Here is a 20,300-nt window from a genome sequence, read left to right as displayed (position 1 = left end):
TTCTTCATCGGAGGACGAGTTACTGTAAATAATTCGGTGACGCTTTGGGCAGGATGCCGGTGATGTCTTCTCATCGTGGCTTGGAATTCCCACTTGTCAAGATTCATGAGAGGCCTACTAGACGTATTTGTTTACGTATTTTTATAGATTGTTTTATTTTCGTTTTTATTACAGAAACTTGAGTTATCATAGATTTGAAAATAATGCTTGTAACCACAATAAATGAAATAAATTTTATCTCATTCCATAGAAGTGTTTTTGTTTTACATGCTCTCAGATGTGAATGGAATGAGTGATGAAAGTAGCACCAGTAATTTCAAAGTTCACGTATTAGCCAATCAAATCACTCACAGGTGTTATGACACATGTGTCATAACACTTTGTTATGAAACACCTTTACGAAGTACCTCGTGGGTAATAATTTACATTTATATGTATCTATCGTCCATTAGAAACAAAATTTACATGAATGTGGCATTGTTTCCTGCAGGAGAACATATGTACAGAGCGGGAAGGCTGGCTTCATCCAGATGTCCATGACAAGAGTCGTGAAATTCTCTTCAAACATGTGGACAATATTCTTGGAAGGCAACTCTTTCCCATCATGGATCCAGGTATGATGAAATATTTGGAATCACTTATGACAGCATTGTCTTCTGATATGCTTTTATGCTCAGATTAGGCAGTTTCGCAATAATTGTTTGCCTGTGCAGAGTGCTTTATTTTATCATTTTGCATTATTATCACTACACATTTTATAAAGTGAGTAATGTGAATTCCCCTCATTTTAGTTAAACATAAATACCTGGTAGGTCATGTTGGAAGTGAAAATCATTTGCTGAAAATTTTGATGCAGCTTGGTCTGCTGCCTTCTGTGTTTGTGTTGTTAGTTTATTGTTTCCACCCTTGTAATTGTAACTGTGTTGCAGTTTTATAACCTCAGACTTCTGGTTTTGGGGGAAAAGTCCAAAGTCTCAAGAAGATAATTGTGATTTTACTTACAAGAACAGAATAACATGGGGTGATCACAAAAAGTCGGTACAACCTTGAAGCTGAGGTCTAGAGCTAACATGTGTTGGAAGAGTTGAAAACCCTACTGACTGACATTTTGATTTCCTAACCTTTTATCTGAAATTGAAACAATAAAAAGATTTGACTCATTGATGACACAAAAATGGATGTACCATATAATTACGAATGAAATGACCAGACAGAGGGAAGTACATATCCTGCTGATCTTAATTCAAGTGACACTATGTTGTTGACACAAATTCTGGCCTGTTGTATTTTTATAGTACAGTGAAACCTGTCTAAACCTACAGCCCCATGTATTCAAAATAAAATGCTGATTTAGACAGGGTGCCAGATAAGACAAGATCAAGTTTGATGTCATGTGTAGTGGCATTGTCCATGAACAAGGCAATCTTCCGTTTACTTGTCTGCCTGTTTACATTCACGATAGATTCCATCATGGTTTTCTTCATATTTAGATTAACAAGTGTTAGTTCCAAACGTACCAACCTAGGTGGTCTAGCCATCAAGACACACAAAGTGACTGATGAATTAAGAAAACAGATCTCAAGAGCCACTTCACTGGACATGCATTCTGCCAGTGTCTGTATTTTCGAGGTTGAAAGTTCAAATATCTCATTAATGTTGTCTGACTGAATGATTATATGCATGTGTATCAATTCCGTAACTCATATATTATCCTCCTTTTGCTGACGATGGATCTGATACACGTGATAATTACACAATAATACAATTACAGAGATCAAATACAAACGTTTCTTACACAATGCTTACGTAAACTGCTTTGAAAAATCACATTTCAAATCGACATGAAACTTTCAACAGCTTGAACAAAATGCTTCAATTACCTTTGTATGGTTTATGTGTAATATATATATTTTGAGTCGATGGAAGTGTTATCACTTATATTCGATTATGTAATATTATCAACTTTAGAATTATCAAAAATTAATAGTCGCAATTGAGTTAGGTCTAAATTAGTAACTTGGTTTATTTCAAGTCAATACGAACATGGGTGTAATACAGTTTTGCTATTTATGTCTACGATTCTTTGTATAAACTATTACAACAAATGAATGAATGAGCGATAACAAAAAGCACCTCTTATTCTGCGAGAGCTGTCCATGGTCGTCAGCAGGAGGCACCTCTCATTCAGCGAGAGATTGGCATAGGCATTTTACATTTTAAATTCGTACTGTACCTATTATTTGAATCAATTTAGCAGTAATGATCAGAGATTAGTTACGATTTCTTACGAGAGAGGTTACTTTCTGTGTGTAATCAGAAGAACTATTAATGTGTTTTGATAACAATTGCTTGCAATGTCGGGGGCTTATACAGGCAAATGAACACATATCTGCGAGAAAGGGGATTATGAGATGTTGTTACAGGAGGTAAGTGTTTGTTACTCGTCATTGGGAGTGAACACTAAGATACTATGTTTGCACATTGATTGAATTAATGGTGACAAGGTTACAAAACCTTCTTCTAAATTAAATCATTCATTCATTCAATGTAATAGTTTATATAATGAATCGTAGACATAAATAGCAATACTGTATTACACCCATGTTTGTGTAGATTTGAAATAAACCAAGTTACTAATATAGACTCATTTGCAACTATTGATTTTTAAAGTTGACAATAATACATAATCGAATATGAAGTGATAACTCTTGCATCGACTCATAATATACATATATAGTGCAACTCTTGCATCGACTCATAATATACATATATAGTACACATAAACCATACAAAAGTAACTGGGGCATTTTGTCCAAGCTGTTTCATGTTGTTTTGAAATGTGATTTTTCAATGCAGTTTACATAAGCATTGCGTAAGAAACGCTTGTATTTGTAATTATCTTATCCTGTAATGACCACGTGTATCAGATCCATCGTCAATAAAAGGAGGATAATATATCAGTTGCAGAATTGATTCATATAATCATTCAATCAGACAACACTAAATGAGATATATGAACACCTCTTCCAACTTCAAAATAAAAGCCTCTGGCCAAATGCATGTCCTGGTAAAGTTTTGTCCCATGACAAGTGTAAAACAAACTAAAGCGCTGTTACATCATTGGACAACCTGTTTAGTGGTGTCACGCCCATTGTTAATCTTCTGAACCTCGTTTGCTTTCAAAACAAATATAAGTATGCCCATCTTCATAAATATTTGGGGAGATTCAACAACAAGTGTATACATCACAATAAATCAGTATCGTGTCACTTTTTAAAATTCTTTAATACATGTACTTGAATTATGATATTTATTCGTAACAATGTGCAGATTATATTGAAATGTTCAGCAAGCCATTATGTTTGATGTACAAGTAGTGTGCACAAAATGTATATGCAAATAAGTACTATCTCTACTCAATGGTTGGATTGGGTTGTCCGTGGTAAAAATAATCGGATTCTAGCACTTTGAGCGCTTCAAAGAAAAATAAACTCGTCAGCATGCTTGTTAGTCCTATGTGTACACTTCCGGCATCCTTACGATTATGTATGTTCACGATACACAAACTTTTTCATGATAGGTAGAGTTGATAAAGCTGAAATCTAGCATATCGATTGGTCAGCGATTGAACCAGTAGTCAGTCTGTATCCAAGCTGTCTAGTGACCGAACGTGCACTTCAGAAATTTAGCCCACGCCCCATCACCTGTCATTTCCTATGTGACAGGTATCTCATGATACGATTGGTCATAGATAACAAATCAGGGACTATATTGAGATACAAAACATCCTATTCAGGAACTTTGATGACGCCCATCCCATGACCCTTTGTCTTATGTATGTGCATGAAATAGCATTATACAATATGTATACATGTGTGATAACGTATATTTTCTGCCTTAAATCTAGATGAACCAAAGTGACAAACTGTGAATCTGTTCCATGTAAGTCACACACTAGCTTTTTCGTACTTACCTTAAGATATTCAGTATACACTAGCAATGTATCAGCGAATACGCTTCTTTCATAGAAGATTATTAGGCATGTGCGCAAATTCTTCTTTACTGCCATTGACATAGATGTTTTGAACAATTTAACCTCACACAATGATATGAGAGGGACAATTTGTATAAGTATGTCTTGCGTACAAAGAATACAAACATGTGTTAAGAAAATACGCATGCACACACCACGCAAAGTCTACAAGAGAACGTGTAATAAAATTACGTAAAACGTTACATATATGACATGTATTCACTCCTGCTTTCTTTCAACATATACCGTTACAATGCATTTAAACAATTAAACAATCAGGACTTGCTCATATGACGAAACAGTTTCCTGTAATCTCAGAAACCTGCCAGGGATGTCAGGCATGAATAGCCCTATTTAGCCTCGCCACAGCCAGCCACGCAATCAGCATGGGGCTCCAGGTGTTGAGCAGTGAAGTGGCTCTCTGGCTTAATGAGTTAATGCTGTTTTGCCATAGCATGACCATCTGCTATAGCAACCATCTACTAAGATGCAATACAACATTTCACAAAAATCAGTTGAATAGTTTAGGAATAATCGTGTCTTTGAGAATAGCATAAGCGTGGATTGTTCTCTGTATATATATCGTGCACACATGATTTTGGTGTTTTCGAGGCCAACTGATATATACTCCCGGCATCGTTTTGATATTTTGGGTGGTCAATGCCTCCCTGAGAAAGACTTTGATGTAAGGCATGGATGTTTTGCATCCTTTGCATGAAATCAGGTATGTCTTCAAATTCATACGTCAACTGTAAAGTGATATTTGTACTATCTGCTAGCAAATCACCTAGTTTATTTGGGATGACGCTCACGAGCACACTCCTTCCTTGCGTAGGGACATATATGCCTAGATGAGAACCCCCTTATTGAGGACTTTCATTAAATAATGACCCTTTGACTCCTCAAACACATAGGGAGAAATGAGTGTGATATCGGGTTGGGGCGAGATCAACATCCATTGGTTATCATCAGTTAGGATGAACTGGTACAACATGTTTCTAAAGAGACCAGAGGTATCAACATTGTCTAAATCGCCTAGATTGCTGTCAAATGCCGGGAGCATCACAGACCTTGCCTTTGACCTTGGGTTTGTCATTGACCGGTATGCATCGAGATAAACTGAATCAGTCCATGATTTATTTTGTATTACCAGATCAGATGCATCCTAAAGGAAATTGTCATTGCGACCGCCCAAAGGTTAGGACCAAAAGTTAGACATCAGTCCTGATATCAATGTCTCGAAGAATGTTGCGGCGCTCACCGAAACAGGGATTGTGGCACCTATTCTGGAAGTCATACACCCACGATAGCAGCAGCAGCCTTGATATCCTCCGCATATCATACACTAGTCCAGCCACAGCAAAGATGAAAACACACATGTCTTCCTCCTCCTTGCATCAGCAATACGACTATGGTCAATACAATGAAGCACAATGCAGTCAGAATGCTTGTGATGGTGATCCCTTGCTCTCGGAATAGATTGCAAGTAGCGCAACTTCTCAATGCGATGTCTGCTGAACTTGTCATCATTGTTGTCCACATGTTCAAGTTTCATTTTCTGTTATTTGATGCAGTATGTGATGGACTGTATGTAGTTCAGTCCATCTTATGCTTCCTCGACACGTTGCAGCAAGTCTCTCAGTTCGTCTCCTTCCAATGCGCTCATCATGGCTCCAAGTTTTATGGGAATTTTTTGCAGATCTTGTATGACATTTGGTGGAAATTGTTTGGATCGGCCGTAATCTAGCAGTTTAATTTGTTGCCCCAACAATTGCTGCCCCAAGGACTGGCAAGTGTCGACAAAGCAAGTGGTTTTCTTGTCTGTTTGCTCATGAGATTGATCTCCAGAGCTTGGAATAGTCACGTCCCAATGGTTTGACATAATTTTTATCTCTTGTTAATGCATCGTAATATTCGTCCATGGTCTGTTTGTGAAGTTTGTTGCCCTCGGTGTCAACCATGAACTGGGTGTCCACCATTCCTTAGACATCATCCAGTAGAAGCTGGTGTACAACATCCATCAGAATATAGTCCATTTTTTGTATTAAACAGATATGTTCTATATGTAACATAATCAAAATACAGACGAAAACTCAATCCTTTCTGAAAACTGAGGGAGGCTCTTGGCGTCAAAGCCATGCATCAGTCATGACCGTCACCAACAATTCGAGCACTATCAATCCAAACCAAACGCTGCTCAATTGATTCCCCAACCCGGGTGAGAATGATGTCATCTGACAAGCATTCAGCATCGCTTTGACTTACAACAATGCCAAGCGCAAAGTCATGCCATTGTGAAGAACCACTATCAAACTCAGCGGAACACGGTGCTGAGCATCGACAACAGCAACATGTTTTACTGTTACATGGATCTCTGGAGAATGGAGAAAGAACACTTGGACAACTCGTACCAGCGCATCGACTCGGTTGCGGGTTGGTAACACGTGCCGTTTCACCAGTCAGCAGTGGGCAACAGGCTGTCAAGAACATGTCTCTGGAGGTCGACATGGTCCCGAGCTCCGAGCTGGCCCCAGCATACTTGCCACCAGTACTTGGGAAAGCTGTCTATCCTGTACGACTGAGTCCTGAGGCACTGAATCATCAAGGACCCAAGAGACACGCTGTGGAACGTCAATCTGAATGTGCCAGGCATCATAATCATACTCATGGAGGACTACGAACTGTTAGAAAGGGACAGCAAAATGTTTTTCAACCCTAAGATCATGAAAGTGGGAGTGACAATGCCCAACCAGTGGTTCAGTCAAGGCATTATTTTTTTTAGGAAAAGATCGGCACTGCAAACAGCTTCATAAGTCATGCCCCCGGAGGTTGTTTAAGTCTGAAATTAGGAAGCCTCCAGGGGCATGACTTATGACGCTGTTTTGCAATGACAATCTTTTCCTTAAAAAATATTCTGTAACTCCAACAACCTCACACCTAAACGCATTCAACACGGGTGGTCAAAGATAGTTAATTATAAAAATGAAAACAGCAGAAACTAAAAACAAAAGCAACAGAGACAGGTGCTCCTACCAGTGACGCCATGTTTTGATGTGTAAGTTTCAGGACGCGATCAACAAATCATGGAACGGAGCCGAGAAATCTCCAAAGATTGCCAAACTTGTTTCAAGTATTACTGACATTGTTTTTCAATAGGGGCATTGTGTTTTTTGTTGTTGCCGCTAAACTATCAATATCGCTTCAATTGTTTCGCGAGTGAGGTGCATTTGTTTACATTTGAGATGCAATTCCTTCAAATTTGCCGTAATTCCTTCCATTACTTAGGGGGGACTGATAATACTGCAAGCAGCAACAACACCAAGCAAAAGAGACTGGTTGTGCTCGTGGTGAGCAGCGATCACACTCCTGATTAAATTCACAAAATGCCTGCCGAAGAAATCAACAAGCTGGGTCCTGACCCAGGTGTACGCCTGCCTGGTCTTGTATTTCCTTCCCATTTTGCTGGAACATCGATTTTACCCGTGGGAAGGTTTCGAGAAAGATCCCTTAATGGAACACGCTTTGGCACTGTCAACTGTGCACTGTACCACAGATACGGCATGGTTTAGCTCCGGTAATCATCATGATGAATCATTGTTGATTAATAGAAAAAGAAAATAAGGATGATATGAACAACACCACACAAGATGTCAGAGGAGGAGAACAGATGTTGACGATGGAGCAGGAATGAGGGATGGATAAAGTAAATGAAAAAAGGAAGACACCCAAGAAAGTAACTGCAAAGGCTGGTTAGTAAAACAGCTGAAGAAAACCCATAAGACTTATCGTCAATGGACCCCCGTATGCGATAGCTGCAGCGGTTACAGCACAAGGAACATCAAGCATAGGAGTTGATCTTCGTGACTCAGATTTTGCAGTGGACACAACTGACCATGTCAATCTGCACATAGCCAAGTATGATCCTTTCCAAGGGGGTTGTACCTGGACCTCCCAACTTACTACAAGAAAAAAGCAAACCATGGTCAACATCAAAAACAAAGGCGACAATTACCTGATGGTAGCGATTCAGTCTGAGGTGTTTCCAACCAACTTGCATTGGGACAGATTGAACATGACAGGCTCAACTGGGACGGCATAGACAGACCCACCCCCATCGCTCATGTAACAAAATTGACTGGAGGATTGCCAAGATGTGGGACAGACGGCTGTCCAAATCCACATGCCGATCTTTCCTTACTGGATGTTTATGTGGTTGTTCTTCTTCACGTGTCAAGTGAAAGATGCATAAAATAGCTCTTTTTCTAATGACTATTAAAATAGTGCTGTTTCGTTTATTCAAAGGAAGACATAGTATGGTTATATGGGTTTTTACAGTCTGATACTCTGTCATCACAATATGTTGTTGACCCATGAAGGTTCCGGGGTAGAACAGACCTTCAGCAACCCATGCTTGCCATAAAAGGCAACTGTGCTTGTCGTAAAAGGCAACTAACGGGATCAAGTGGTCAGGCTTACTGACTTTGTTGACAAATGTCATTGGTTCCCAATTGTTCGGATGAAAGTCTAATAAAATCCAAACAAGTTACAGCACCAGTGATGATGACAGGGTTGGTATATGCTGAAAAAACATTTAAAGTCCAACATGAACAGAGGTTTAATACAATACAAACACAATACCCCGTAGGTAGTTCCAACAAGGCTAATCCCAATGAATGAGATGATTTACACTGAAAAGTGTTTGAGAATCCACAATCCATTATTTAAGAATAGAGCATGGAAATGATATGAGCTATAGATAGACTCATTACACTTGCACTAGTACAACCAGTCTGCAGGTGTAGATGGAGCACACAGGACTTCGACCACATAAGTTTGTTACAATCTTGGAAATCAAAACACATTTTTTTTATCAAAACCAACAAAGATGTTCATTTTGTTTGAGGAAGCCTTAGTTTTAGAAAATATAAAATTTTGAGGAGGGACCAGGTTGAGAACCATCACTTATGATACTACTCGGGGGGGGTTAACTCATTAAGGCAGAGAGTCGCATGTGTGTGACAAATTAATCAGCTCCTCACAGCAATTGACATGTATTTTATAGGCGTCAGGTTGTTTCTCACAGCAAGAGCCACATATGTGCTAATAGAAAGCACCTCTTTTTCAGTGAGGCACACATTTGTTTAGAGCAATATACCTATTTAGCAACCAATTTAGCAATGCTAGGCTAAAATGTGTAGTTCCTATAACAGATGCTACCCTTTGTGTTGATGATAAAAAGTATCTGGAGTGTTTTGACAAAAATTGCAGATTATTATCATAGCCTTAAACAGTGTTTGGTAAATGAACTCATGTTGGCAAGAAGGGGTATTAGGAAATGTTTATAGAGGTAACTAAATATGTCTTATGTACATTGGTTGAATTAGATGTTGAGTTAGATTTCATGTTAACATTTTCTTAAAGCATCACATTATGGTGAGTTTGAATGGGAAGTGACTTATCCTGAGCAGCAAAAAAACCCTTCAAAACAGAACATACTCACAAAGCAGAAGTTTTTTTCTCAAATAGCCTATCTACTACAGTCTGTTTGGCTTTAAAGTGGACCGATGAATGAATGAAAAAATAGTAAACATGTAATACTAAGTGAAACACTGATCATAATCAAATTCCGTGTGGGTTTTTTTGCATAATTTAAGCCAAAAATTAAAAAAGGTTCTATAACAAAATATCATTAAAATATAGACACAGTTCACTGTTTGTTACAAGAGAAGAGGGCAAAGAAAAGGAGAGCCAGGTGTGTGAGAAAGGATGGAGACGTCACAGCAGAGGCATATGAATCAGTAGCTTTGTTGGCGCTAGTGCACGTCTTTCTCGAACACCTGTCTGACCATGGCTTTATGCAAATTTGGGTGAGATGATATTGTATTGTTATATGATATGAGTCTAGGGACCAAGTGAGGGTACCAGTGAAATCTCTTATCTAACTGGTGTGCTGGTCTGCTTCGGGGAATTAACTAAGCAAAGAGTCCAAAGTCACAGGAAGCTAATCACAATTTTATTTACAACAATGGAATAACATGAGTGGCCACAGAGAGTCGGTACGATCCTCTGGGCAGAGGGCTAGAGCTGACCTGTGTTTTGATTCTAAACCCTACTGATGTACAAATGGAGGTGGAAACTGATTAACTAAAACTGAAACAATACAAAGATTATGATTTGCTGACTGATACAAAAATGGGTGTAACCTACAATAGCCAATGAAATGCAGAATAAACAAAATTGGCTGTGTCCTACCAGAACAACTTTAATGACCAGACAGAGTGAGTACTTAATCTTTTAATCCTATTCTAAGTGGCATTAATCTTGTTTGCACATTTACTGGATGCTTGATTGCTTACTCTGAGCTGGATCTTTAACGACCCTTATTTGGTGTTTGCATAATGTTATTTTACTGTAGGTGATGGCATGTTTACCTCATCAAAGCAGTTCATTAACCTGTCTAGACATAAACCTTGTCTTAGTGAATGGTTAGTGAACTTATTTTGTCGTGGAGAATATGTACATAAGGACATTTTTCCCTGCAAAAAAATTCTCAATTAGTAAATTGCGACTCTTATATTTTGGAATCAGGCATGGGCAACATACATGGGTTAACAAGTATCTCCTGTTAGGAGAGAAATGTTATGTATAAGCAAACATATATAAATGTGCTTGTGCATTTAACTAGTGCATTTGTTCATTTTCATTTTCGTTTCACAATAAGTTTGTTTTGTATGGAGTACTTCCTTTTCATTTCACAGTAAGTTTGTTTCCTTTCAGTGAATGGTTTGCCTTTACAGTAGAGTTCTAATTACCTCAGGCTAGGATTTTAACTCTAGAACATCTGTGAAATTTTGTGGTCATAACTTACTCATACATGATGAAATTAATATTCTGTATTTATATTTTCCTAATATTTGAATGCTAATGTATTGTTTGTACTGGTTACAATGAATGATGAATTTTGGTATGAATTATCATTTCATGATAGAATGACAAAGGACACATTTAAAAGCCCATTTGGAAGTTAGACTTAGCTTCATTGTAAACGGTAGCTGACATAAAGAAATAATAACTTGAGTACTGAAACTATGAACAGGGACACTCTAACAAGGGGAGCAGTCACTCCTCGAAAAGTCATGTCGCAGGTCGTTATGTAATCACGAGAATACCTGGGTTCTCCACCAGGAGCACAATATTAATCCTTGGACATTCGGGGTAATGGATAACGCTGCTGCGTACGACTAGGCAGGGTTTCCAGGGAAAAGTCCCATTCACTGTCTGGGCTGCGTGTAGAGGGGCAAAGTCCTTGAGCTGATGATGAGCCTTAGCAGCCTGACTCTGCCAGCATCACACAAATCCTCTCGATTGCATTTTTCATCTTGACCTGTAAAACATAATAATAATCCAAATGATTACAATAGGCCCCTTTCCTTCAGGATTACAGCCTTAATGATGTTATATTTACCAATGAAATTACATTGACACAAATTGTGTCATGAGACGTTGGGTGTTTTTTAAGTTCTTCATGTTTATGCAGCATGTATGTCAATAATAATGCCTTCCTTGGTTGTTCTGTTTGCTTTTTTATTGATATTTATAACTGATACCATCATACCCAGATTATGTGCCATGCCATGAGATTACTTTTAGGTATCAGATGAGATTAATTAAACATTTTCACTTTGAATATTTGGTGGTAGGTACGCGGCGAGGTCGACGTATTGTCAACAGGATAAGAGGGCTGCTGGATGCCCCTGAAGAATCGGAGGATGATTCGGAGGTGTATCAAATAGCGGCTGACACTGGAGCAGAAGAGGAGGAAGTGAATGAAATGGAAACAGAGATGATGGACTGCATTTGAAAAATTATCACATTATGCTTTAAAATATTTTCTTTGTCTCTGAAGTCCACCTACAGGGACATCTTATTGAAATTACATCCTCATCATCCTTATTATGTCCTTGAAATATTTCCAAATTATATAGAAGACTTTACTCTGTATGTTATTTCATTTTGACATTAAATACACAGAATGTCATATCCTCTAATAAATTAGCACTACAATAACACACTGTATATTTGCTTATTTTTGAGTCAAATATTCAAGAATATCATTTCCTGGAAAACCCTGAATTACTCAGGATTCTTGCCTTAGTGGCTTTTACTTTCAGCAGTAATTAAATCAGTTGTAACATGTAATATTTAGGATTACAATTCCTCAGTAAAGTTAGACACCAAATCGCAAACAAACAAAGTCAGGCATCTATCCCACTCGGCCATCATGACTTCTGCGAAAATGGAAGATTGACAGCTTTTGTCTAAGTCAAGGCTCCCAGTCTTCAAGCTATGAATGCACAATGCCATTTAGAAATGGTCCAATGTCACAAATGTTATATACTTGGAATTATTCTTTCTCAGAATGGTGCAGATTCTAGTGTTTCTTTGTGTTGAGTCCTATTTGATACTTGAACACTCTCAGAGTAGGGTGCCAAATTGTGTGTCCTTGAACATGATCCATTTCGAACCCAGGAGTGTGCTGTTCAGAGCTTTGAACGATATTTGAGGAATATGCGCCCAATGATCTTCACACATTGTAGCCACATAGGGAACTGAACTCAGATCTTTTAGGAACCTCTTTCATTACTGGACTACATTGACCCGCAAAGGGTCCCAATGTAGAATAGGCCTTCAGCAACACATGCTTGCCGTAAAAGGCGACTATGCTTGTCGTAAGAGGAATGAGATCGGGTGGTCAGACTCGTTGACTTGGTTTGACACTTGTCATCGGTTCCCTCTTGCGCAGATCAATGCTCATGTTGTTGATCACTGGATTGTCTGGTCCAGGTTGGATGAATTCAGCTGTTTGGAATACCATGTGGATACTGACCTCATGACTTGTAAACTATGCAAGGAATCAAATTTCAAAAATGCATTGACAAATGACTGTACCCATTACAGAATTTCTACTTTCAAACAACATGTGCAACAAAGTAGTCATGAAAAAGTATTAAAAAATCAAGTTTGACAAAGAATCTTTACACCACTGTGGACACTGCAATTTCTAAGAACACTGAAAATATCATTGCAGCTATGAAGTGTGCGTTCTTGCTATGTAAAGAAGGTGTTGCCACAATGAAATACAGATCTTTACTGTCACTTATGAGAAGCCAGGGCTGTGTTAATATTGAACGGTTAGGTGTTGATAAAAATACCACTTACTCCTCACGAGAAACAGCAGATCAATTTCAACAAACATTTTCTGAAGTTATTCAGGAAGATATTGATAAAACTCTGAAAGAATGCAGATATAGATCAATTCTAATTGATGAAAGCACTGATTTGAATGTCACAAAAAACTTGTCTATGGCAGGAGTGTAATGGATGACATGGAAGTTAGAAGCATGTTTCTTTGAACTATTTCAGTGGAGAGTCTCTGTGCTACAGCAGCTATTATATGTGACTATCTGAAGAATTTCTGGAATGAGAGGGCCTTGACTCTAGGCGAAGTTTCTGCATTGAGATCAGATGTCAAGACAGGAAGACAGTGAGGGGTTGCTACACTTCTTCAAAACGAAAGCCCTCACATGATCAGCATTCACTTAGTGGCTCACAGGCTGAACCTTTGTACATCTAAAGCCCCTGAGTCAGCTCCGTTTGTCATCAAAGTGTTTCAAAAGACATGAGTTGAACTGTTCAATTACTTAAAAAAATCAGTCTGCAGAGTTGCTGAATTGAATCATATTCAGAAGATTCTGAATGATCCACAAGTCAAAGTAAAGGAGGCTCATGACATGTACAGTGCATTGAATGCTGTTTGGAAGTCAATTTCTAGTTCACTACTTCAAAACTATTGACAAGAAGACGTCAAAGGAGGAAGAGTTGCATGCCAATTTGACAGACAGCAGATTTGTGTTCACAATGCATGTTCTCATGCATGTCATTCCTAAGTTTACAGCACTGAGTTTAGTGTTTCAGAAAGTGAATCTTGACATATCTTGTGTTCAGCCTGCAGTGGAGGGATGTCTTAACACCCTAACACAACTTCAGTGTGAAAGAGGCAGAGAATATCAGGAACACTTTCATCCGGACCCTTGATGACAAGGTGAGGGCGAGATTTCCTTTCCACTCCACATCAGTCGCCACTGCTTTATTCGTCATGGGGTTGAGGAGTCTGACTTTCCTCTCAGAAGCCCATACAGCTGAATATGGGATGAAGGAGATCCAGCTTCTTGTGGATCACTATGGGGAGGACAAGCATGTGACAAATGATGTTCTCAGCAAGGCACTAATAGATTTACCTGCCTCCTTCAGGGAGTGGTCTCTTATCAAACAGATTATAAGGAAAGAGATGTATCCTAGAGACAATTTCCAGGCACTTTGGAAATTGATTTATCAGAATCATGCTGGTATCTACCCGAATATGTTGACCCTTGCCACACTTGCCCTCGTGATGCCACTGCAGACAGCAGACTGTGAACAGGAATTTAGTAGTCAGAATGACCTGATGTGTCCTTCAAGAAACAAGTTTTCACCAAACTACACTAAACAGGTTCATGCTCATCAAACTACAAGGGGGCCCAGTTGGTCAATTTGATTACAGGAGAGCAGTGAGAAAGTGGAAGGAGAAGAAAGATGATTTTACAAAGTTCAAGTGTTCATAGTAATGTGCAGTTAACCAGATTCATGTTCCAAATTTCCCCATAAACTTTCTTCAAGGCAGTGATAATAAGACAAACTCATGCGATGAAAATTTTCTTCATTGTGGTAAGTATAACATAAACAAGTGGTTTTTTTGTTATGATTCTTACAACTCCGTAGATACCCACATTTGTAAAATTGATGAGTTGCATAATCAACATTTGAAAAGCTACTAACACAATAAATAGTGATACATTACGTGTTCCATTAAGAAACAATCTGGAAGATATTATTGGCTTCGCTCGTATATATTCTTTAAATCATCACACATTTTAGAATGTTAAAAGGAACAATCTGAAGGCCTACTCTGAACTGTAATTTATTTCAAAATATTTGAGGAGTAACACATTTTTATTCATACAAACAGTGTAAGCAGATGACTATTACGAAATTTCTACATTATAGGCGCTTTCTATTCCTTGGCCCGATGTGTCCGATAAACTGAAAACACTCCAGTGGATTTGACCGTCCTCGAACATGTGCGAAATCGTGCAAAACTCTGGTCTTGTTGAAAGTGTGTTTTACATAAACTTTTCACCCAAAAGGAGGTATTGAAGTGGTTTTGACCGTTCTCGAACATGTGCGAAATCGTGCAAAACTCTGGTCTTGTTGAAAGTGTGTTTTACATATACTTTTCACCCAAAAGGAGGTATTGAAGTGCTTTTGGCCGTTCTCGAACATGTGCGAAATCGTGCAAAACGCTAGTGTTGTAAAAAGTATGTATTAAAGAAACTTTTCACCCAAAAAAGAGGTTTTGAAGTGATTTTGACCGTCCTCGAACATGTGCGAAATCGTGCAAAACTCTGGTCTTGTTGAAAGTGTGTTTTACATAAACTTTTCACCCAAAAGGAGGTATTGAAGTGGTTTTGGCCGTTCTCGAACATGTGCGAAATCGTGCAAAACGCTAAAGTTGTTAAAAGTATGTATTAAAGAAACTTTTCACCCAAAAAAGAGGTTTTGAAGTGATTTTGACCGTCCTCGAACATGTGCGAAATCGTGCAAAACTCTGGTCTTGTTGAAAGTGTGTTTTACATAAACTTTTCACCCAAAAGGAGGTATTGAAGTGGTTTTGACCGTTCTCGAACATGTGCGAAATCGTGCAAAACGCTAGTGTTGTAAAAAGTATGTATTAAAGAAACTTTTCACCCAAAAAAGAGGTTTTGAAGTGATTTTGACCGTCCTCGAACATGTGCGAAATCGTGCAAAAGTCTGGTCTTGTTGAAAGTGTGTTTTACATAAACTTTTCACCCAAAAGGAGGTATTGAAGTGGTTTTGACCGTTCTCGAACATGTGAGAAATCGTGCAAAACTCTGGTCTTGTTCAAAGTGTGTTTTACATATACTTTTCACCCAAAAGGAGGTATTGAAGTGGTTTTGACCGTTCTCGAACATGTGAGAAATCGTGCAAAACTCTGGTCTTGTTGAAAGTGTGTTTTACATAAACTTTTCACCCAAAAGGAGGTATTGAAGTGGTTTTGGCCGTTCTCGAACATGTGCGAAATCGTGCAAAACGCTAGTGTTGTAAAAAGTATGTATTAAAGAAACTTTTCACCCAAAAAAGAGGTTTTGAAGTGATTTTGACCGTCCTCGAACATGTGCGAAATCGTGCAAAACTCTGGTCTTGTTGAAAGTGTGTTTTACATAAACTTTTCACCCAAAAGGAGGTATTGAAGTGGTTTTGACCGTTCTCGAACATGTGCGAAATCGTGCAAAACGCTAGTGTTGTAAAAAGTATGTATTAAAGAAACTTTTCACCCAAAAGGAGGTTTTGAAGTGGTTTTGACCGTTCTCGAACATGTGAGAAATCGTGCAAAACTCTGGTCTTGTTGAAAGTGTGTTTTACATAAACTTTTCACCCAAAAGGAGGTATTGAAGTGGTTTTGGCCGTTCTCGAACATGTGCGAAATCGTGCAAAACGCTAGTGTTGTAAAAAGTATGTATTAAAGAAACTTTTCACCCAAAAAAGAGGTTTTGAAGTGATTTTGACCGTCCTCGAACATGTGCGAAATCGTGCAAAACTCTGGTCTTGTTGAAAGTGTGTTTTACATAAACTTTTCACCCAAAAGGAGGTATTGAAGTGGTTTTGACCGTTCTCGAAAATGTGAGAAATCGTGCAAAACTCTGGTCTTGTTGAAAGTGTGTTTTACATAAACTTTTCACCCAAAAGGAGGTATTGAAGTGGTTTTGACCGTTCTCGAACATGTGCGAAATCGTGCAAAACGCTAGTGTTGTTAAAAGTATGTATTAAAGAAACTTTTCACCCAAAAAAGAGGTTTTGAAGTGATTTTGACCGTCCTCGAACATGTGCGAAATCGTGCAAAACTCTGGTCTTGTTGAAAGTGTGTTTTACATAAACTTTTCACCCAAAAGGAGGTATTGAAGTGGTTTTGACCGTTCTCGAACATGTGAGAAATCGTGCAAAACGCTAGTGTTGTAAAAAGTATGTATTAAAGAAACTTTTCACCCAAAAAAGAGGTTTTGAAGTGATTTTGACCGTCCTCGAACATGTGCGAAATCGTGCAAAAGTCTGGTCTTGTTGAAAGTGTGTTTTACATAAACTTTTCACCCAAAAGGAGGTATTGAAGTGGTTTTGGCCGTTCTCGAACATGTGCTAAATCGTGCAAAACGCTAGTGTTGTTAAAAGTATGTATTAAAGAAACTTTTCACCCAAAAAAGAGGTTTTGAAGTGATTTTGACCGTCCTCGAACATGTGCGAAATCGTGCAAAACTCTGGTCTTGTTGAAAGTGTGTTTTACATAAACTTTTCACCCAAAAGGAGGTATTGAAGTGGTTTTGGCCGTTCTCGAACATGTGCGAAATCGTGCAAAACGCTAGTGTTGTTAAAAGTATGTATTAAAGAAACTTTTCACCCAAAAAAGAGGTTTTGAAGTGATTTTGACCGTCCTCGAACATGTGCGAAATCGTGCAAAACTCTGGTCTTGTTGAAAGTGTGTTTTACATAAACTTTTCACCCAAAAGGAGGTATTGAAGTGGTTTTGACCGTTCTCGAACATGTGCGAAATCGTGCAAAACGCTAGTGTTGTAAAAAGTATGTATTAAAGAAACTTTTCACCCAAAAAAGAGGTTTTGAAGTGATTTTGACCGTCCTCGAACATGTGCGAAATCGTGCAAAACTCTGGTCTTGTTGAAAGTGTGTTTTACATAAACTTTTCACCCAAAAGGAGGTATTGAAGTGGTTTTGACCGTTCTCGAACATGTGCGAAATCGTGCAAAACGCTAGTGTTGTAAAAAGTATGTATTAAAGAAACTTTTCACCCAAAAGGAGGTTTTGAAGTGGTTTTGGCCGTTCTCGAACATGTGCGAAATCGTGCAAAACGCTAGTGTTGTTAAAAGTATGTATTAAAGAAACTTTTCACCCAAAAAAGAGGTTTTGAAGTGATTTTGACCGTCCTCGAACATGTGCGAAATCGTGCAAAACTCTGGTCTTGTTGAAAGTGTGTTTTACATAAACTTTTCACCCAAAAGGAGGTATTGAAGTGGTTTTGACCGTTCTCGAACATGTGCGAAATCGTGCAAAACGCTAGTGTTGTAAAAAGTATGTATTCAAGAAACTTTTCACCCAAAAAAGAGGTTTTGAAGTGATTTTGACCGTCCTCGAACATGTGCGAAATCGTGCAAAACTCTGGTCTTGTTGAAAGTGTGTTTTACATAAACTTTTCACCCAAAAGGAGGTATTGAAGTGGTTTTGGCCGTTCTCGAACATGTGCGAAATCGTGCAAAACGCTAGTGTTGTTAAAAGTATGTATTAAAGAAACTTTTCACCCAAAAAAGAGGTTTTGAAGTGATTTTGACCGTCCTCGAACATGTGCGAAATCGTGCAAAACTCTGGTCTTGTTGAAAGTGTGTTTTACATAAACTTTTCACCCAAAAGGAGGTATTGAAGTGGTTTTGACCGTTCTCGAACATGTGCGAAATCGTGCAAAACGCTAGTGTTGTAAAAAGTATGTATTAAAGAAACTTTTCACCCAAAAAAGAGGTTTTGAAGTGATTTTGACCGTCCTCGAACATGTGCGAAATCGTGCAAAACTCTGGTCTTGTTGAAAGTGTGTTTTACATAAACTTTTCACCCAAAAGGAGGTATTGAAGTGGTTTTGACCGTTCTCGAACATGTGCGAAATCGTGCAAAACGCTAGTGTTGTAAAAAGTATGTATTAAAGAAACTTTTCACCCAAAAGGAGGTATTGAAGTGGTTTTGGCCGTTCTCGAACATGTGCGAAATCGTGCAAAACGCTAGTGTTGTTAAAAGTATGTATTAAAGAAACTTTTCACCCAAAAAAGAGGTTTTGAAGTGATTTTGACCGTCCTCGAACATGTGCGAAATCGTGCAAAACTCTGGTCTTGTTGAAAGTGTGTTTTACATAAACTTTTCACCCAAAAGGAGGTATTGAAGTGGTTTTGACCGTTCTCGAACATGTGCGAAATCGTGCAAAACGCTAGTGTTGTAAAAAGTATGTATTCAAGAAACTTTTCACCCAAAAAAGAGGTTTTGAAGTGATTTTGACCGTCCTCGAACATGTGCGAAATCGTGCAAAAGTCTGGTCTTGTTGAAAGTGTGTTTTACATAAACTTTTCACCCAAAAGGAGGTATTGAAGTGGTTTTGACCGTTCTCGAAAATGTGAGAAATCGTGCAAAACTCTGGTCTTGTTGAAAGTGTGTTTTACATATACTTTTCACCCAAAAGGAGGTTTTGAAGTGGTTTTGACCGTTCTCGAACATGTGAGAAATCGTGCAAAACTCTGGTCTTGTTGAAAGTGTGTTTTACATAAACTTTTCACCCAAAAGGAGGTATTGAAGTGGTTTTGACCGTTCTCGAACATGTGCGAAATCGTGCAAAACGCTAGTGTTGTAAAAAGTATGTATTCAAGAAACTTTTCACCCAAAAAAGAGGTTTTGAAATGATTTTGACCGTCCTCGAACATGTGCGAAATCGTGCAAAAGTCTGGTCTTGTTGAAAGTGTGTTTTACATAAACTTTTCACCCAAAAGGAGGTATTGAAGTGGTTTTGACCGTTCTCGAACATGTGCGAAATCGTGCAAAACGCTAGTGTTGTAAAAAGTCTGTATTAAAGAAACTTTTCACCCAAAAGGAGGTTTTGAAGTGGTTTTGACCGTTCTCGAACATGTGAGAAATCGTGCAAAACTCTGGTCTTGTTGAAAGTGTGTTTTACATAAACTTTTCACCCAAAAGGAGGTATTGAAGTGGTTTTGGCCGTTCTCGAACATGTGCGAAATCGTGCAAAACGCTAGTGTTGTAAAAAGTATGTATTAAAGAAACTTTTCACCCAAAAAAGAGGTTTTGAAGTGATTTTGACCGTCCTCGAACATGTGCGAAATCGTGCAAAACTCTGGTCTTGTTGAAAGTGTGTTTTACATAAACTTTTCACCCAAAAGGAGGTATTGAAGTGGTTTTGACCGTTCTCGAAAATGTGAGAAATCGTGCAAAACTCTGGTCTTGTTGAAAGTGTGTTTTACATAAACTTTTCACCCAAAAGGAGGTATTGAAGTGGTTTTGACCGTTCTCGAACATGTGCGAAATCGTGCAAAACGCT

General features: G+C 38.4%; 1 protein-coding gene across 1 annotated transcript in view; it reads left to right on the top strand.

Annotated features, from left to right (window-relative positions):
• LOC137273703 (general transcription factor 3C polypeptide 5-like) overlaps positions 1-12,102 on the top strand; it is a 273,856-nt gene extending 261,754 nt beyond the window's left edge. The window contains exons 9-10 of the mRNA XM_067806503.1: positions 491-614; positions 11,734-12,102. Of these exons, the coding sequence (XP_067662604.1) occupies positions 491-614; positions 11,734-11,894 (285 nt within the window). The 3' untranslated portion in view covers positions 11,895-12,102. The remainder of the gene's footprint in view (positions 1-490; positions 615-11,733) is intronic.
• Positions 12,103-20,300: the final 8,198 nt, after the last annotated feature.

Source organism: Haliotis asinina, chromosome 2 (genome assembly GCF_037392515.1).
Source record: "Haliotis asinina isolate JCU_RB_2024 chromosome 2, JCU_Hal_asi_v2, whole genome shotgun sequence".
Lineage (NCBI taxonomy): Eukaryota > Metazoa > Mollusca > Gastropoda > Lepetellida > Haliotidae > Haliotis > Haliotis asinina.
This window is presented reverse-complemented; position numbering and strand designations above follow the sequence as displayed.